The sequence below is a fragment of the Fukomys damarensis genome, unplaced genomic scaffold (assembly GCF_012274545.1).
Source record: "Fukomys damarensis isolate Sample0158 unplaced genomic scaffold, DMR_v1.0_HiC HiC_scaffold_1, whole genome shotgun sequence".
In the NCBI taxonomy this organism is placed as follows: Eukaryota; Metazoa; Chordata; class Mammalia; order Rodentia; family Bathyergidae; genus Fukomys; species Fukomys damarensis.
Genome location: NW_022900913.1, coordinates 70,045,583 through 70,061,855, shown reverse-complemented (window position 1 = coordinate 70,061,855; position 16,273 = coordinate 70,045,583). Strand labels below are relative to the sequence as shown.

At 50.2% G+C, this 16,273-nt stretch overlaps 1 protein-coding gene and 1 long non-coding RNA gene across 2 annotated transcripts in view; one reads left to right on the top strand and one right to left on the bottom strand.

Moving 5' to 3' along the window:
* Wdfy4 (WDFY family member 4) overlaps window positions 1-16,273 on the bottom strand; it is a 247,344-nt gene that overhangs the window by 19,578 nt on the left and 211,493 nt on the right. Inside the window, exons 48-53 of the mRNA XM_033761851.1 lie at window positions 15,561-15,603; window positions 14,498-14,617; window positions 12,415-12,532; window positions 11,664-11,773; window positions 3,471-3,624; window positions 1,399-1,490 (exon numbers count right to left, since the gene is read on the bottom strand). Of these exons, the coding sequence (XP_033617742.1) occupies window positions 1,399-1,490; window positions 3,471-3,624; window positions 11,664-11,773; window positions 12,415-12,532; window positions 14,498-14,617; window positions 15,561-15,603 (637 nt within the window). The remainder of the gene's footprint in view (window positions 1-1,398; window positions 1,491-3,470; window positions 3,625-11,663; window positions 11,774-12,414; window positions 12,533-14,497; window positions 14,618-15,560; window positions 15,604-16,273) is intronic.
* Window positions 10,053-15,567, top strand: LOC104861180. The gene is made up of 3 exons (XR_779925.2): window positions 10,053-10,288; window positions 11,481-11,601; window positions 15,494-15,567. It is a non-coding gene; the product is annotated as an uncharacterized LOC104861180 (long non-coding RNA).

Genomic DNA, 16,273 nt, shown 5'->3' with positions numbered 1-16,273 from the left:
ATCAAATACTGGTTGGCGAAAGCCACTTCCCTCCTTGCTGCCTGTTAACATGTCAGACACTTCCTTCACCTGATCAAGCCCTCTGTGCCCCTCGTCCTTCTACTTGGCAACTATCAGCTCTTCTGTCCTCAGTCACATCTGCGTCCAGCTTCAGCTTCCGCCCACAGCCCTAATAACACAGTATTGAATCGTGCTTTGTGTGCTGACAGACGGGGCAGCTGCCACCCTTGTCAAGGGCATCTCTGAGCCAACATCCCACACCAGGGGGCTGTGGGAGTGGCAAGGGTAAGCCAGGGGAGGAGTCCCTCCTTTCTGAGGGGAAAGCCCAGGTTTGTAGTCACAGGTTTGTAGCCGGCACCAAGTTATGTTTTAGCTCTTTTACATACAATAAAATGCTATACAAATACACATTTTAACATATTCTGAAAAATTCATGTGGCCAGGTAACCACAGCATAAGAGACAGAAAATTTCTGCTCACTCTCAAGGCACCTTGTACTCCTTTCACCCACTGTCCTGCTGCCAGCCACAGTAATTCTTGGGGTTTTGTTACAGCTTCACCTATAAACGAAATTACAGACTCCATCGCTTTCAGTGTGGGCGTCTTTCATAAACACTTTGAACTCCTGTGATGTCCTGCTATCAGCAAGCCTGCTCCTTTCATTACTGCGTAGAATTCCACTGTGTGGATATGTTATTTCTTGATGGACAATTGGGCTATTTCCAGCTATTGAAGGTTTGAGTAAAAATGGTGAATGCCAGTGCCCAAAGTTTTAGAAGGGAGTGTTTATGCTTCTTTTGGGTGAACACCCACCCACAGGGCACTTGCAGGAGACTGGCAGAGGCAAATTCCACTCTGGCAGAAACCACCGTGCTCTTTCCAGAAAGGGTTCCACTCAGCACATGTGAGGCACTGAGCTCTGCTCCTGTGAATGTGCAGCAGTGTCTCCCTAAGGCTTTGATTCCTGTTTCCATGATGACCAAGGATGCCTTGCACCTTTCACCTCCTCCTGTTACCCAGGCAGGACTGTGATGCTGGGAAGCATCCCCAGTGGCCTCTGGCTTCCACCTATGCAAGCCCGTCTGCAGCATAGGCCCATCATCTCCCCAGGCCTGGCAAGTCCATGTCCCCTTGAGGCCTCCAAGCCTTGCTGCTGAGGTGTGATCCCAGGCCCAACCCTGCTTCTAGGGCTCGCTCAGGACACAGAACTCACTTCCTGCAGTGATGCCCACAGCCCCCTGCAGAAGCACAAAGCAGAGCAAGGGGCTTGACATCACTGAGAATCCCAGGGTGACATAAAAGCCTCAGTACTTATCCATCCCCCCCAGGACAGAAAGACTCCATAGACCCTGGGGGACACTGAGGTCCACAGCAGGGCACAGACCGTGGGGGACTCACCTGTCTGTGCAGGCTGATGAACTTCCGTGGGTCCCCATCTGCCCAGGGAGGGAGCTGAACATCACCCAGCATGGTTCCATCCTGCATGCATCCTGGGGTTGCAGAAGAGCAAGGGGCACCAGGTCACTGGGAGCCACATGGGCTGGAGGTGGGGTAAAGCTGAGTGCAGCCTGTCTCAGCCTCCCCTGTGAGAACACCCCCTTGCCTGCATGCTTGGTCCCTAGCAGTTTCTTAAGCTCTTAGGGAGCTAGAAGCCTGTGTCTTCTCCACAAGGTCCCTCAATTCCCAGGCAGCCCCAGTGCTGGAGCCCCAAGCCACACGGAATGGTCCTCATGTCACCATGGTTCACATGCCCTACCCTGCTGCATGAGGCCCAGGACTGCTGCTGAACTGGCAGACAGAGAACAGTGATGACACCCAGTGGCCAACCTCAAGGGCAAGTGGGGAAGGTCCGGGCACACATCTCACCCAAGCCTTCACGTTGCCATTTTGCATGTTCTCCCAATTTTAAAGGAGAACAGCAGGGTTTTTCAATGGAGATACCCTGGATGGCAGGAAGAGGGGTCTGGCTCCCAGCTGGGCTGCTCTCGTCCCCATCAGCTGTCAACCTTGAGCAAGTGGGTAACTTCCTTGGGATTCACTTCTACCACTGTAGGACCCAAGGTGACAATGGGAGGTGCCATGTAGGGGTGGTACAAGGGTGACACAAAACAAGCTTGGAACACCAGGCCTGTGGCAGATGCTGTGGGATGCCAGCTGTGGTCCTGCCAGAGATACAACCAGAATAAAACCTGCTGCTTTCCTAGCCTGGCCCTTCTGGTCACTCAGCCTCCGCATGACTGTCCCTTCCTCTGCCCTTACTGGAGACTAGTACAGCCCAAGCTCCTCGCAGTTGCTCCCCAACTACTTCCTGCATATTCCTTGAAAGATTTCCAACACTCCCTGCATTTCTCTTCCTCATCTGTGTTCCTATTCCTTTCTGCTTGCTGCCCAGAACATGTCTATCTTCATCATAATTCGTCCCAGGAGACCCACCCAATTCACAAGTGCTCCAGGACCACGCACTCTTCTGACCACCCAAAACACCTGCTCTCCCTGTCCTTGTGTTCTTTGTCCCCTGGAATGTGCTCTTCACTCTGCAGCAATGCCTGCCACACCTTTTCAGAGGGCCATTCACCAACAGGACAGAGGTGGCTTTGCCTGGGGTCCACCTTAGGCCACTGGCTGTTCCTCCTATCTTCACCGCTCTGACTCACTCCTGTGCGGGGCCTCTACACATGGCTCAAACTGTCCTTTGGATTCTGAGTAATGCCAAGCCTCTGATTCCAAGGATCAACTTATTGGGTTAGGGTCAGGCAGGGATGGTTTCAAATGCCCCATAGGATTCTAGGGCACATCCATGGCAGGAAGCCACTGCAGGAGGTTCTGGGGTTCAGAGCTCCTTTCCTGTGCTCCTGGGCCACGCTGCATGGCTCAAGGAGCATTCCTGCCTGTGCTGTGTGGAGGAAGAAGGGGACTCCAGGGCAGGGGTGCTCTGGACCTGTAGTGTGCTTGGTGACAGTTCCAAGTGCCCTCTCCAGGGCTAGTGAATCCTGGCTGGGCATTGCTCACATTTGCCCTGCACCAGGTGGAGATTCATCTGCACCCCACCCTCAAGAAGCTGCCTTCACATAGGTTCCTAAGGGCAGCTCCCTGGGTACAGCAGACACCAAGGTACCCATCATCCAGAGCAGGAAAAGGCTTGACCCATCCTGGGCTGAAGGATATAGGCATCTTCCCACTTGTAGAACATGATGCAACTGGCCAGGGTTTGGCCAAGGTCACAGGTGGCACAGCAGACCCAGCTTACTAGCAAGGCCTTCCCAGGTCACAGCCAGGGCTTGTGTCCTTGTTAGCAACTGACTAACACTTGGCTGCTGCCCCCAGTGGGAGTTTCATACTCCGAGTGCTGGGCTTGTTGTGGGGCTGTTGGCTGAATTGCCCACAAAGACATAGATACCAGGTTAACAACAAGCAAAGAGCTATGGTAAGAGCCAGGCCTCACCCCAGCATCCTCCCTGGTCCCCACTTACCAAACTCCACAGCGTTGCAGTTGGTGAGGAACTCAGGCAGGTAGAAGAACTCAGGGGTCAGCTCTCGGACATCGCTCATGTTCTCCCTGGAGGCTGACTCCCACGCACTTCTCACACTGTGGAACATCCGGTCTGCCACATCGAAGCTTCCTCCCTGTGAGAAAGGGGCAACAGGATCAACTGCACACCTTTGAGTCCTCAGTTGCCACACCCCACATGCCAGGTGTCCTTCTTCCACCCTGCCTTGGTGGCACAGGTTGCAGTGCTCTACTCTCCTGTCCTCACATGTGGTACCCACCTGCTCACTCTCAGGGACCTGGGCCCTCTGTGGGAGGGCGTGACCCCTGGGACTTAGGCTATCCTGCATCCCCACTGTGGCAACCCTAGTTCAGGTCAGAGACAAAACCATAGCTATTCTGCTGGCCATTCCTGAGGTCACTGGAGACATTATGGTTCAAGTCCCTGACATAAGGCATGGAGAGTGACGGCATCTTGGCTTCAGCTCTGGAGAGGCTCAGGGTTGAGGGTCACAGAACAGTAAATAAGGAACTGACTACAGCACAGAGAGGCAATCAGCTGTGGTCCGTGAATATCAGTGGGGCTGCCTGGAGAATCCCAACACAGGTGAGCCTGGGAGCATGGTGACAGGTGCTGGCAGTGTTCTGAGAGCTCAGTAGCCATGACTTTGACATAAGGAAGGAAGGAACTAGAAGACACCAGCATTCAGGGCAGGAAGCTAGCATAGGAAGGACCCCGTGATACCTTCCAAGGACACCTAGGCCCAAGGCTTCTGACTACAGATGTCCTGATGCTACCCTAACCTGGCAGGTAGGGTGAACCTAGTGACACTTAGGGCAGCCCTTACTTGGATGCCTGATCCTTTCACCTAAATTGTCACACCATCTCTTTAGTTGTCAAACTGACCACCCCTATTCATCAGGTGGCCTTGAAGATCAGGAGGAGGAAATGAGGGGCCTCGGGGCAGGTCCTGGGGGCAGAGGTAAAGGCATTAGAGCAGAAGGACTTTAAGAAAAGATTCCACTTAGGCTCAGAGACAACCAAGGAGCTGGGCCATTCTGCAGAGCACACACAGGAAGCCACAAGAACAGGGGCAGAACTCTCTGTGCCTACTCTCCCTTCCATCTCAGAGGCCTGGAGCTTTCATTTTATCAAGATTTACCCAACACAGTGTTAGGCAGCTGCAGCTCGGAAAGGACAAAAGTCTTGTCTTGGCTCACCTGAACTGGTAGGTGCCTTATGCAAAAAGAGGTGACCTCTCCTAATCCTCACAGCAGGTGTATTAGTAAGGGATGGCACTCCCGTCTTGAAGAGCAGAAAATGGAGGCTTCTCTAAGGGTACTGATATTCCTGAGGCTAAATACAGAGCAGGAATCCTGGGTCAGACCTAGGATGCCACTCCAAGGGACATGCTTTTCCCTGTGCCCATTTCTGGACTAGAGGACATGATCTGCCACTTATGGGCTAAGGGACACTTAGGTCTTTCTGAAAGGTGGGCAGGTGGTACCTGGTATCCTAGGGAGCATGGCCTGGCTGGTCAATCTTCTGGGCAAGAGTTGAGGTCCCAGTGGGACCCATGGCCCATTTTCCACAGAGGGATAGGGACATCAAGCTACTTAATGTGTGGGGTCTCCATCCAATACAGTACATGGATAGTATGAAGCTGTGGCTGTTCCCTGAGGTCACTTTGCTCTTGGTTGAAATTAGGAGATGAGGTCCACCATCAAATTTAAATTGAAATGGAAATAAAATGAAGGGAATCAAAATAAATCTGCACCTAATGAGTCACTCATTGAAATGTATTAAGATCTCTGTGTATTTAATCTGCAGCCTGAGCTTTACATTGTGGGAGATTGATGCCTTCGCAGCTTCCCATTTTTCCTCTTGCAGCTTTCATGAGCACTGATGGTAATCTCCTGAGAAACAATATGATTTGGTAATAAAAAGATTACCTGTATTAAATAAAAATAATATATACATAGGAAATATTGTTAGTGCTACAAATCTGGTTAAAGATATTACCACAAAGAAAAATGTTATTTTTTTCACAGCTGTCTAATGCATTTTAGCAAAAGTAATATCTTTAAAACTTAAGCCTGTATTATTTATAAAGGAAGCAATAACTGATTTTCCTATTGCCTATATTAATAAATGTATTTGCATACATTTGTTTCAAAATTAATGGGTTTTCTCACTTCTGCAATACAAAAGAAAGCACCAAATCCCCTAGAAGAAGAAGTGGAGTTGCTTTGTTTCCCCTGCTGTAAGTCTGTGGCTGACATGAACTGCAGTGGCTGCTGGCCTGAGTCCCAGCTAGGACTTGATTCTCAGGAAAGGAAAGCAGGAAGGAAGGAAAGAGAAGAGTTAGAGAAGATAGAAGGAAGAAAAGGCAAGGAGGGGAGATAAAGACAGATGCACAATTCAGATTTGCAGGGTGCTGCATAAGGAAAGACCAAAGCCAAAAGAAATAGACAAATAAAAGAATCAACTCTGGAAGTTGGAAGGAAATAAAGTGATCAGAGAGAATTCCAGAACCAAAGTCTTTCCTGCTTCTATTCTGCAGATATTCTTGAATATCAAGAACAATGAGTTCTAGTGTATCCAAATGGACTGTTAAAAATAATAGCAAGGTCATGATTGTCAACAGCAGACCAACTTTGTATTGGCAGAGAATCCCATGCAACCTTCCAGCCAGAAGACCCTGGAGCCAGGCCACAACTAGAGAGCTCTGTGGCAAACTGTCAGAGCATCTGGCTTTTAGCCCAGTTTAGACATCACTTAAAAAGTATAACAACCAAAAATGCAGCTTGGGATTCAGAAGCAATTCAATCTGATGTACCTTTCCTCAGCTGCAAGTGCACAGTACTGCTACAGAAAAATCAAAATGTGCCCCCTTCACCTGGGGACACAGAATACAGTGCATCACGGTCCCTGGATAAACACTTCAGCCACTGTGTCCTCAAACCCCTCTCTGCCACAGCAGGGAAAGCATGTTGGGGGAAAGCAGTCAATTCCCAGTCTACCGCCATAGGAAACTCAGAAACTGGATGTGTTTCAGGACACCTGAGTGCACAGGTATTTCACAACACTTACTGGAAAGTTGGGCCTCCCTTCCATCCAGGCCTAGCCCAAAGCAACCCACTCACACCTTCAGCTTCATAAGCAGGTCGACAATCCACACTTGCCCTAGCCATTCTTGCTAATAGTTTTAAAGTCTGCTCAACAAATAATCACTTAAAGAACCTGTGAACATGCCAACTGACCTAAGATGATCCATCAAAGAGGCAGTGTGCCCTGGGAGAGAGAGCTTAGGCCTTGGAGTGGGCAAGAACTGGAGGGGCTGCTTACTTATGTGCAAGTGAACGAGAGATTCTTCATCTCTTTAACCACCTACTCCTTCCTCTGCAGAACTTAGATATTTGTTGTGCATGTGAAAGCAATTATTTGTGTATACATGTGTGTGTGTGCATACACATCTATGTGCATGAGTGTACAATGTGTATGTCTGGGTGTACATGTGAGTGTGCGAAGGTTCAGATCTGAAACAGCCCCAAAGCCTCATGTGTTTGGAAGGCAGCTGAATCCTGGGGTGCTACCCTCATTGGTAGATTCAGCAGCTGAGTGTACTATTAGGGCTGTCTCCCTAAGGGTGTGACCCTGAAATATTAATCTCCCTCCTCTCTCTGCTTCCTCTCCACCATGAAGTGAGAAGCTTTCCTCCATCAGGGCCTTCCCAGTGCCATTTCTGCCTTGCAACCGGCCAGCCAGTGACTGAAACTTCTGAAACTGAACCAAAATAAACTTTTCTTCCTTTACTTGGTGGGTGTCAGGTGTTGTGTCTCAGGGATGAGAAAGGGACTGATACAGAGAGTAATACATACAGGTGAGTGTATGCATGTGTGTGAACCCACGCACATGTGCATGCTAGTGGGTACACATGCATGTGGCATGTGCACGTGTGTTCACATGTATACATGTATTGTGATAGATCTCATACAGTGCCCAAGGCACACAGACTGGTACCATGCCAGGTGCCATACCCCTGTGTCCTTTCCCTGGGTAGACAAGAAGGGAGAGCCACCCTGGTGCAGGCTCCAAATTCCATGTGTGTGAGAAAGGCAGCCAGGAGCTCCCAGAAAGAGAAGGAAGAGACAGAAGATGGGGGAAGAGAGGAAGAGAGAAGGAAGGGGTTCTCTCGGGGCAGGAATAGAGGTAGAAGGATGAGGCACTGGAAGACCTCAGGGTGGGCATGTGAAATACAGAAGGTATCATGAGGCAAAGCCAGCGCTAAGGGAGGAAGGGCTGGTGTGTGAGGGCAGGGTGGAGGCGGAGCACTGTTCCAGGAGTTCCTGTGGAAAATGACAGGCTCAACTCCTACCCCAAAGCTAAGAGCTGTGACCTCACACATATTTGGGAAGCCATCAGGCACCTGAGTGAATCTGCTCCAAATGGAGGCCACCAGCTCTTCTCCCTGTAGGAGGCAGCTCTTCCTGAGACAGGAGGATCGCAGCTGTGCATGGGGGAATCAGAGTGGCCGAGTACCCCACCCCCACCCAGATAAGGGCTCTTTCAAAGGAAACTGAGGCTGAGTTAGGCAGCACTAACCATTAGAAAGTTCTAGAAGCAGGAGTTTATTCTAACATGGCTGGACTCTATCACATGTGCCACTATAATGCCTGGCTAAGACTGTACCCTCATAATTATACTATGTTGGGGACCCTAAAGGGCCTCCTGAGTCACAGTTAGGGCCCTGGAAGACCCATGTCCTGCCAGTTCTGTTGGGGCCTAGCTGGAGCCTCCAGGTCAGGGCCCTGGAAGATCCATGTCCTGCCAGTTCTTTTGGGGCCTGGCTAGAGCCTCCAGGTCTACCCTGCACACCTGGCAGTGTCCCAGGCTCACACCAAGGGTCAGGAGGCAAGAGCTGGGGTACAAGCAGTGCATGCAGATGTCAGGGGTTGGGCACTGACCTGGGCACCCAGCTCCTCCTCTTGGCCATCAGGAGCCCCCTGGTAAACAGCTAGGATGGCCAAATGCTGCCTGGGCCTGGCCCTTTCCAGTTAGTGTCTAACACCAGCCTGCCAGCACTCCTCAGGTGGTAAGGAAAGCCTGTCCCCACTGCTGGTAACTGCTGACTTCACAGGGATGCAACTTAATTAGCTCACTGCTTTATTTCCATTTCTTATTAAAAGCAGCAGCAGCAGCAGCCATCACCACTGCTGTGTACTCAGTGGGCACCGGCTGCCTTCTGGCCCCACCCAGGCTGGGTCGGATGTGAGAACACCCAACACTTTTGCTGGGGCAGGCACAGGGCCAACAGGATGTGGCCACCTGGTGATGCAATTTTCTAGAGGCTCTGGATGTGGGCTCCAGGCCAAAAGACTCATGAGAAGTAGAGGACACTGCAGGGGACCAGGGACCTGCCCCAGCCCGGCAGACAGTGGCTCAGAGAGCAGGGATGATAAAGCGCATAGCTGACATGTGTGCTGTCATGCTGGTGTAATGGGCCACCTGCTTGGATCAAGGGTATACATAGCTGGCCCTCTGTGTCCAAGGGTCCCACATTCTCAGTCATCTCGAGAGGAGCTAAAGTAGCTGAGAGGCTTTGTGTGGATTCTAAGCAGATACATTCATTCTCCAAACCAGGCTGGAAGTCAGGGCCTTGGCTGGTGAGACTATGGGAAGCCTCTTCCTTGTCACCACAGGGATAAAAGAAATAGGACTGCCCCCAGGGAGGGGGGTGGAGGGCAGAGCCTGAGGATTACAGAACACTCCTGAGCAGGGCTGCTGAGGCCCATCCCCAAAGGGGAGATGGGCACATTCCCTCCCTCTGTATCCACTCCACTGCAAAGAGGTAAAGCTCATCTTTTGTTGAGGAAGAGCAGGAAATAGCTGGTTCTTTTGCTGGTTCCAGAGGATTGGTTCAACCCCGACCACAAGAAGTTATTCAGAGGTAGGAAAGTAGCTGAGAGGTGGATTCCAAAGCTCACATGGAGGGTCCAGATGGCTCCAATCTGGATGGGTCACTCTGCCAAAGACGGATTTGAGCCCAAAGGTGCCAGGAGTCACATTAGAGACCACACAGGGGCCTAGATGGCTCAGTTCAGATGAAAGCTTCTGCAGTTGGCTCTGCTCACGTCTCGCTATTTCAAACCATCTCAAACTAGATTTACCTGGTTACAATGAACCAAACTGGCTACCGTAAGCACAAAGGAATGATGAGTTTGAAAGTGGCCATTACCCACATGTCCTTGTGGGTCCACAGCACACCTGTTTAGTCTGGCTCATGCTTCGCTGGAATCTTAGATGCAGTCCAGACTGCCTTGAATTAGCCGCAGCCAGAGGAGACCAGCTTAAACGAGCTCAGGCCTGCTCTCATAGTAGAGCTGGCTGATTGCAGAAAGATGGAGAGAAGTCACCTGTACTAGGGGCTTTCCCCGCGTTTTACAACAACCCAGTGAGATGTGCATAATTAGCCCTCATTTCCAGAGGTAAAGTAACTTGAGATTTTCTTTCTAGCAAGTGGTGGAGCTGGGCTGTAAGTCTCACAGCCCAGGCTGTCCGAATTTTAATTTGCCTCCTCCTGTTGTGAAGACCCTTAGCAACAGGTAGAGCTGGGCCTTCCCACTTTAATGCATTCAGCTGAAAAGACAAGGGGAAACTCTGAAATTGAGTGCCCTGAGCATTTAAACATTTCAACTCCCTGGATGGAAAGTGATGGAATTCATCACTATCATCATCAACAGTGATCATCATTTCTTGTGGATTAATGAGCAACATCTGGATGGGATTCCTGGCATAAGGTAGAGCACTGGGACCATTCATTCTCCAAACTAAACTTAACTTAAAATGCTTGTTGCTAGAGAAAGGCTCAGGGGAAGCACATTTATTATTTTTGAGTGAATTTCCAGGGAGTGGGGGTTATACAATGTCTAGACGAGCCATGCTGTCAGGGAGTCGAGGAGAGACGGCTGTGCCAAGAAACAGGAGATGGGAGGGGTTTGCTTCTTACTGCACAAGGCGCCTTGACCTTGCATACCCAGTCCTGCGCAGGGCTCAGGAGTTGGCTTTTGTGCTGACCCAGGGTGGCCATTAGTCTCTCAGGGTCAACTTCCTCCAAGTGACTGTAAAGAGAGATCTTGCTAGTGAGCTCAGCCCCAACTCTATTCCTGAGATGCTCACAGGTCTCTGAGAGGTGGCTTGGGTGTCTCCGTGGGCAGCTGCCCACATGCCTTCCTCTCTGTGAACCATACAAGACTAGGGTGGGTCAGGCACAGCTGGCCCTGTATACATGCTTGAGGTAGGCAGAGCTAGCTGGCTGCTCTGGGCCTGCCTGAGGCTCTGTGTATCATAGGCTGTGCCTTTGGGGTCCCCATCCCTGCATACGTGCAGAGTCCCTGTGACCATGACAAAGTCACAGGAGAAGAGAGGAAAAGTTTCCTGGTTCCTCATATTGCTACCCAGACACCAACTCCCACCTTGGTGGTAGGCTGGCTCATTTCCAGCTCCCTCAGGGCTGCCACGGACAACAAAACACAGGAGGCCCAGCAACACTGAAACTCCAGATAAACAACAGATAATTTTTATATAAGTCATTGTTTATCTGAAAATCACTGTTTATCTAGAATCCAAATTTAACTAGTGATCATGTAGCTTTATTTGCAAAACCTAGCAACCGTAAGCTGGCATAACGATTTGTTGGTTTGTGGGTGGGCACTTCAGTTAGCTCTTGCCCCAGGTTAGCTGTTCATTTTAGTTTTCAAACATTTTGTTTGTCCTTTGGAGCCTTTCAGCTTGTATGTAGCAGATGTATGCAATCTGAACTCCTGAGTCATTTTCTTCTCATTGTTCCTTCTTGAGTTTATTTTTCTAATCTTTGCTTGCCTTTCTGTTCTCCAAGCCTCCTGCTTTCCTTCTCTACTACATTTATTTATGTTGAGAGTTTTTTCATCTCTTATACTCCTTGTTTTTTAGAATGTTTTTTTTTCTTGTAAGACTGTTGGACAGATGAGCAACAGAGTACCCCTGATGAAGAACAGCTGGCCTGGTCGAGATGAACCACAAGCCAGCAGCCAGCAGCAGCAGCAATTGTTCCCAGCTTGTGACACAGCTGTGGGTATGTGTGCGTATACATATACACATGTACATGTGTGTTCATGGAGAGTGGCTGCAGCTCACCTGCAGAGAGCAGAAGGCCTGGGTGAAAGGCGGCATCCGGACCAGGTAGGAGGCAACAATGATGGCGGAGGAGTAGTGGGTGTAGTAGTGGCACTGGACAGTCATGTCTCCTGCAACAGAAGGACATGGCTGAGGCCACTGGCCACCCATGTGGGCAAACACGCTCACCAGAAGACACACTTATGGAAAGTTAGGAATGGAGTAGAGCTGCAGAAGAGACATTAAGGCAGGAAGAGTACAGATAGCATGTGCACGTGTCAAACACCTCAAAGTGACATGCAGATACACTAGGTCTGGGGACCACGTTCTAGGGCCAATCCCAAGCCACCTCCATCCACCCTTTGAAGCTGTGATCCGAGTGTCAATGTCCTTTACTATATACATGAATGCAGATAGCCCTGTGCCTGACCGGAGGACAGGTACAATGAAGATGGTTCCACCACCTCTGCCTGCCCTTCCCTATGGGTTAGCAGCTCTTAGCATGCTACATACCACCCAGGATGGACCTTGGAGTCACCTAGGTGATGCTGTGCCACAGACTCATTTAAATCATATTTCCAGAGGTGAGCTCTGAACTTCAGAACTTCAAGACAATAGCTCTGGTTATTCCACGTGTCCCAGGAGCTCAGTGCAAACTGAGAAGTTCTCCATCGAGTGCAATCATGCATAGGCTAGGGGGCTGCCTAAGTGAATCCCAATCATTCTAGTCAAACAATACTGCACAAGAAAGACTGAACTGGGAGCTACGCACCTTCAGTCTTTTCAACTTCTTTAAACCTCTGCATGAATTTCAGCTTCCTCTCCTTGGTTTGAGCCCCCATGGGCTTGGAAAGATCCCGGAAAGTCTTGGGATTGGTCAAGTTCAGTGTCTAGAAGGTAGATGTGCAGCTGTGTTAACTCCCCACAGCCCTCTGTGCCTCAGGAGCCACGCTCTTTAAGTTTTATGGTTCCCTTTATTGGTTTATTGTCATTTGGTCTGACCCCCCTCTGGTGATTAGCTGGCCAGTGGGGTTTTATGGCCCTGGAGCCAGTGATCCACAAAGACTTAATAGGGGAGAGATGGGAAGTGAGAGGAGGGGAAGATTGAGTTCACACTGAACCTGTTCCAAGTTGACCCTAAGCAGAGCACAGGCACCAGTTACCAAAGAGAGACTTTCAAAACAATTCTCATCGCCTGAGAGGCATTTGGCTTCTGCCCACATGGAGTAATTTACTCCAGGAGTTCAGCTTCTCTGCTTAGCATCAAACTGATTTTATAGGATGCTGGAAGTCATCTGTTTTGGGGAGAAAAGGAGAGGAACATCGTGGCTTTCTGCAGACCCACTGACTACCTTCCAGGAATGAAGGCAGCAGTGTTCACAGTGAAACATGAAGGTTCAAGGCCACCTGTCCTCAGACACATTTTCTTTTTATTTAGTGGAGATGCCCTGTGTGTCACTGGAGGGCCAAGTCTTCCAGGCCTTGCATATTTCTCTGTAGGAAGAGACGCTTCTTTGTCAGCCTCTATTCTCCATAGAACTAGTCACAGTTGATCCCCTGGGACTGGGATGTCACCATCTCTCACCGTGCAGAAGCCAGGCCAGGGCAGAGGGAAGTGACAGACCCCAGTGAGGGATAGAGGAGACACTGCAGACCCACACCCATCTGACACCAGTTTTGCCTCTTAAAATGGCTCACAGGTGTCAGATTTTCCAAGATGTTGGAGCTCTAGATTTTTAAGAGAAATTTCTCAAATTTAAAACTTTAGTAAATAATAAAAAGTTTAAATGTGGACAATAGGTTAAGCAGAAAGGACTCATAAAATAACTACCCCCTGCCAAATCCTGAGTGAAAGCCAGAATTGGCAAGCCTTGTGTGGGGAAGGCCTGGCCTTGGGTGGGCCACAAAAAGCCACGTGAGGCTGGGAGGAAATCTTTTCTGCCTCCCATGTTTTAAGTAGGAGTGGGAGGTCACAACAGCCTGAGTCTCTTCTCCCAAGCCCTAGTCACTGCCACTCACATGTCACTGGGCAGTATGGGTGACCTGGTCAGCACCAATGACCCACCATCTTCTGTTCCTCATGCTTGGCCCAACCCAACCTCCACTGACCATAGACTTCCTTGGCCTGACTGATCCTGAATAGACACATGAGCCATGCCACCTCCTATTTGTGTGATTCTCCAGAAATGGAGCTGAGAGAGATGAGTGTCTGGTCTTGGCATCAGCCACCCGCTCAGAACATGTTTCAGGTCATGGGGATGCCAGGGGCAACCAACTCAGCCAGTCATACCTTGAGGGAGAGTTTCTCCATCCCTCTCTCTCTCCTTCTCTCTGTCTGTCTCTCTCTCTCTCTCTCTGTCTCTCTCTCTCTCTCTCTGCTATCCTCTCCTCTCTTCTCTACCCCTCTCCTTTGTCTCTTTCTCTATTTCTTTCCTGTCTTTTTCTGTCTCTTTTTTCTCTGACTCTCCTTTCTTCTGCCTCCCTCTGTGTCTCTGTCTTTCTTCACCTCTGTTTCTCCTTTCTGTGTCTCTTTCCTTTTCTCTGTCTCTCTGTCCCTCTCTTTGGCTCTATCTACTTTCTCTCTTCTCTGTCTCTCCTGTCTGTCTCTCTCTCTCTCTTTATCACTCTAATCTCTCTGTCTCTCCTTCTGACTCAGCACACAATGACCCCAAGAAGAGTCCCCAGCCTGTCTTACATATGACTGTCAGAGCTCACTGCTGTGCTAGTCAGGTGCTCACTCAACAGGAGGAGCTGGGTTGAACTCCAAAGGCTGCCATGGTGCACAGGCTGAGCAGAGGCTGGGCATGCTCACCGAGAGCACTCTGGGACAACCAGTGCACCATGAGGAGACTCACCTCAGAGGTGTAGTCAGCCAGCACCCAGGGGAGTACAGGGTACTGCATGTAGTCATTGTGAGTCCTCCCGGCCACAGTGTTCAAGTGAATGAGGTACTCGAAATTGCTGATGTCCCTTTTCTACCAAGAGAGACAGAGAGAACAAATCAGACATGTCAGACATCCTCTGAGGCCACAGGGGTCTGGCTCACAAGCCTGCTGGGGACGGCTAACCACACATGGCCCTGTCTTTCCCACATCTGGCATGGGACCAGTCCTGCAGCAGGCAGCCCTCAGGGATCAAGCAGAGGGTCAGAGTTCACCAATCCATACTCAACGGGGTTGAAAACAACAGCACAGGTGCTGGGGGTGAGCTTGCTTCTGGGCCTTCGTGGCCAGTAGAATATGCAGGGGGACATGGGGGACAGAGAAGGAAGCCTGGCCAACAGTGGGGCGATCTGTCTCCTCAGGGCTCCAGAAGCAAACTTGCTCCCTCCCTCTCGTCTAGGACTACTCTCAGGAGCTCTCTGCCATCAGGTGAGCAGTTACAAAGGGCAGAGGCCTTGTATTAGGGAGAAAGTCACCATGGCCACCCAGGAAGGCTTTCTCTATGAAGACCTGTGTGCTTAGGGTCTCTCCCACCTCAGCTTGTTCATGAGAGGTGTCTTGGATGTCTGCAACCCATTTCTACTTCTTGTTACCTCCTGATCTTAGGACTAGCTCCCTCAAGGTTCCTTCCTCATGAGGAAACTTGAGCTGGCATTAGCCAGGTATAACTTTCCAAGAATGAGAAGTGATACTCTGACTGTCTACAAGTGTACATTCATGTGCAAGTCCCAGGGAAGTGTGCACCACAAGGCACCCACAGTGCACACACATGTGTGTCCTCCCAGATCTGGTCCCAGGGCTCAAGAGTCACCTGGTGTCACTCACTGAGCCCTTGTCAGGGAAAGATTTGGGACATTCAGTGCCTGAAAACAAAAGCTCCCTCTGAATGAACTCATTCTTCCTCTCCAGGTCACTGGATCCTGAGCTCTCCTCTGGTCTACATCCCCACGGGGTTTCCCTACAGAGCCCACCATACCTGCCACCTCTGCAACATGGTCCTGTCGGAGCTGGGAGGTCGCCTGCGGAACAGAGATCAGATGGTGACCAACTATCCCCAGGCATGGACACAGGAACGAATGGAGTTCCTGGGGCACATTGAGCAGGAGGCCCTTGGCTTCCCAAAACACATGGAAAATCTCAGGGGCTGGGGCTGTGAGACCATTGCCCAAGCTCTCTACTACCCTCTTGCTGGAGGTTGGTTCTTATGGTTACTGCCTCTCTCACATGAATCTGGAAGGCACTGAGCACAGCCCTTGGGATACCCCTGGCCATGTAGGAACAGTTTTGGGCCTCCCTTCCCACCTACCCAGATTTCCCACAGCCACACCTCAGCTCCCTCTGCCCTCTACTTCCTCTCCTGACATAGAATATAATATATGTACAAGATTTTTTAAAAACCTGCAAACACCATGGAAGGCCATGAAATATGAGACTCTGGACCACAACTTCAACTCAAGAAGTATCCACAATTTACTGATTCTAGATCATTTCAGAAAAGTTTCACCCATATACCTGCCTACATGCTTGCACTATATTATCCTAACTGATCATATCCTGGTCATGAAGCATGCACAGTCCTCTCTGTGCTTCCCTTGCTCTGCATCTCCCTGAGAGATCCCTTGGCACTGCTCTGTGGAGCTCATTTCCACAGCCACAGGACACTATCCTGTGTGTGAACATGTCACTGAC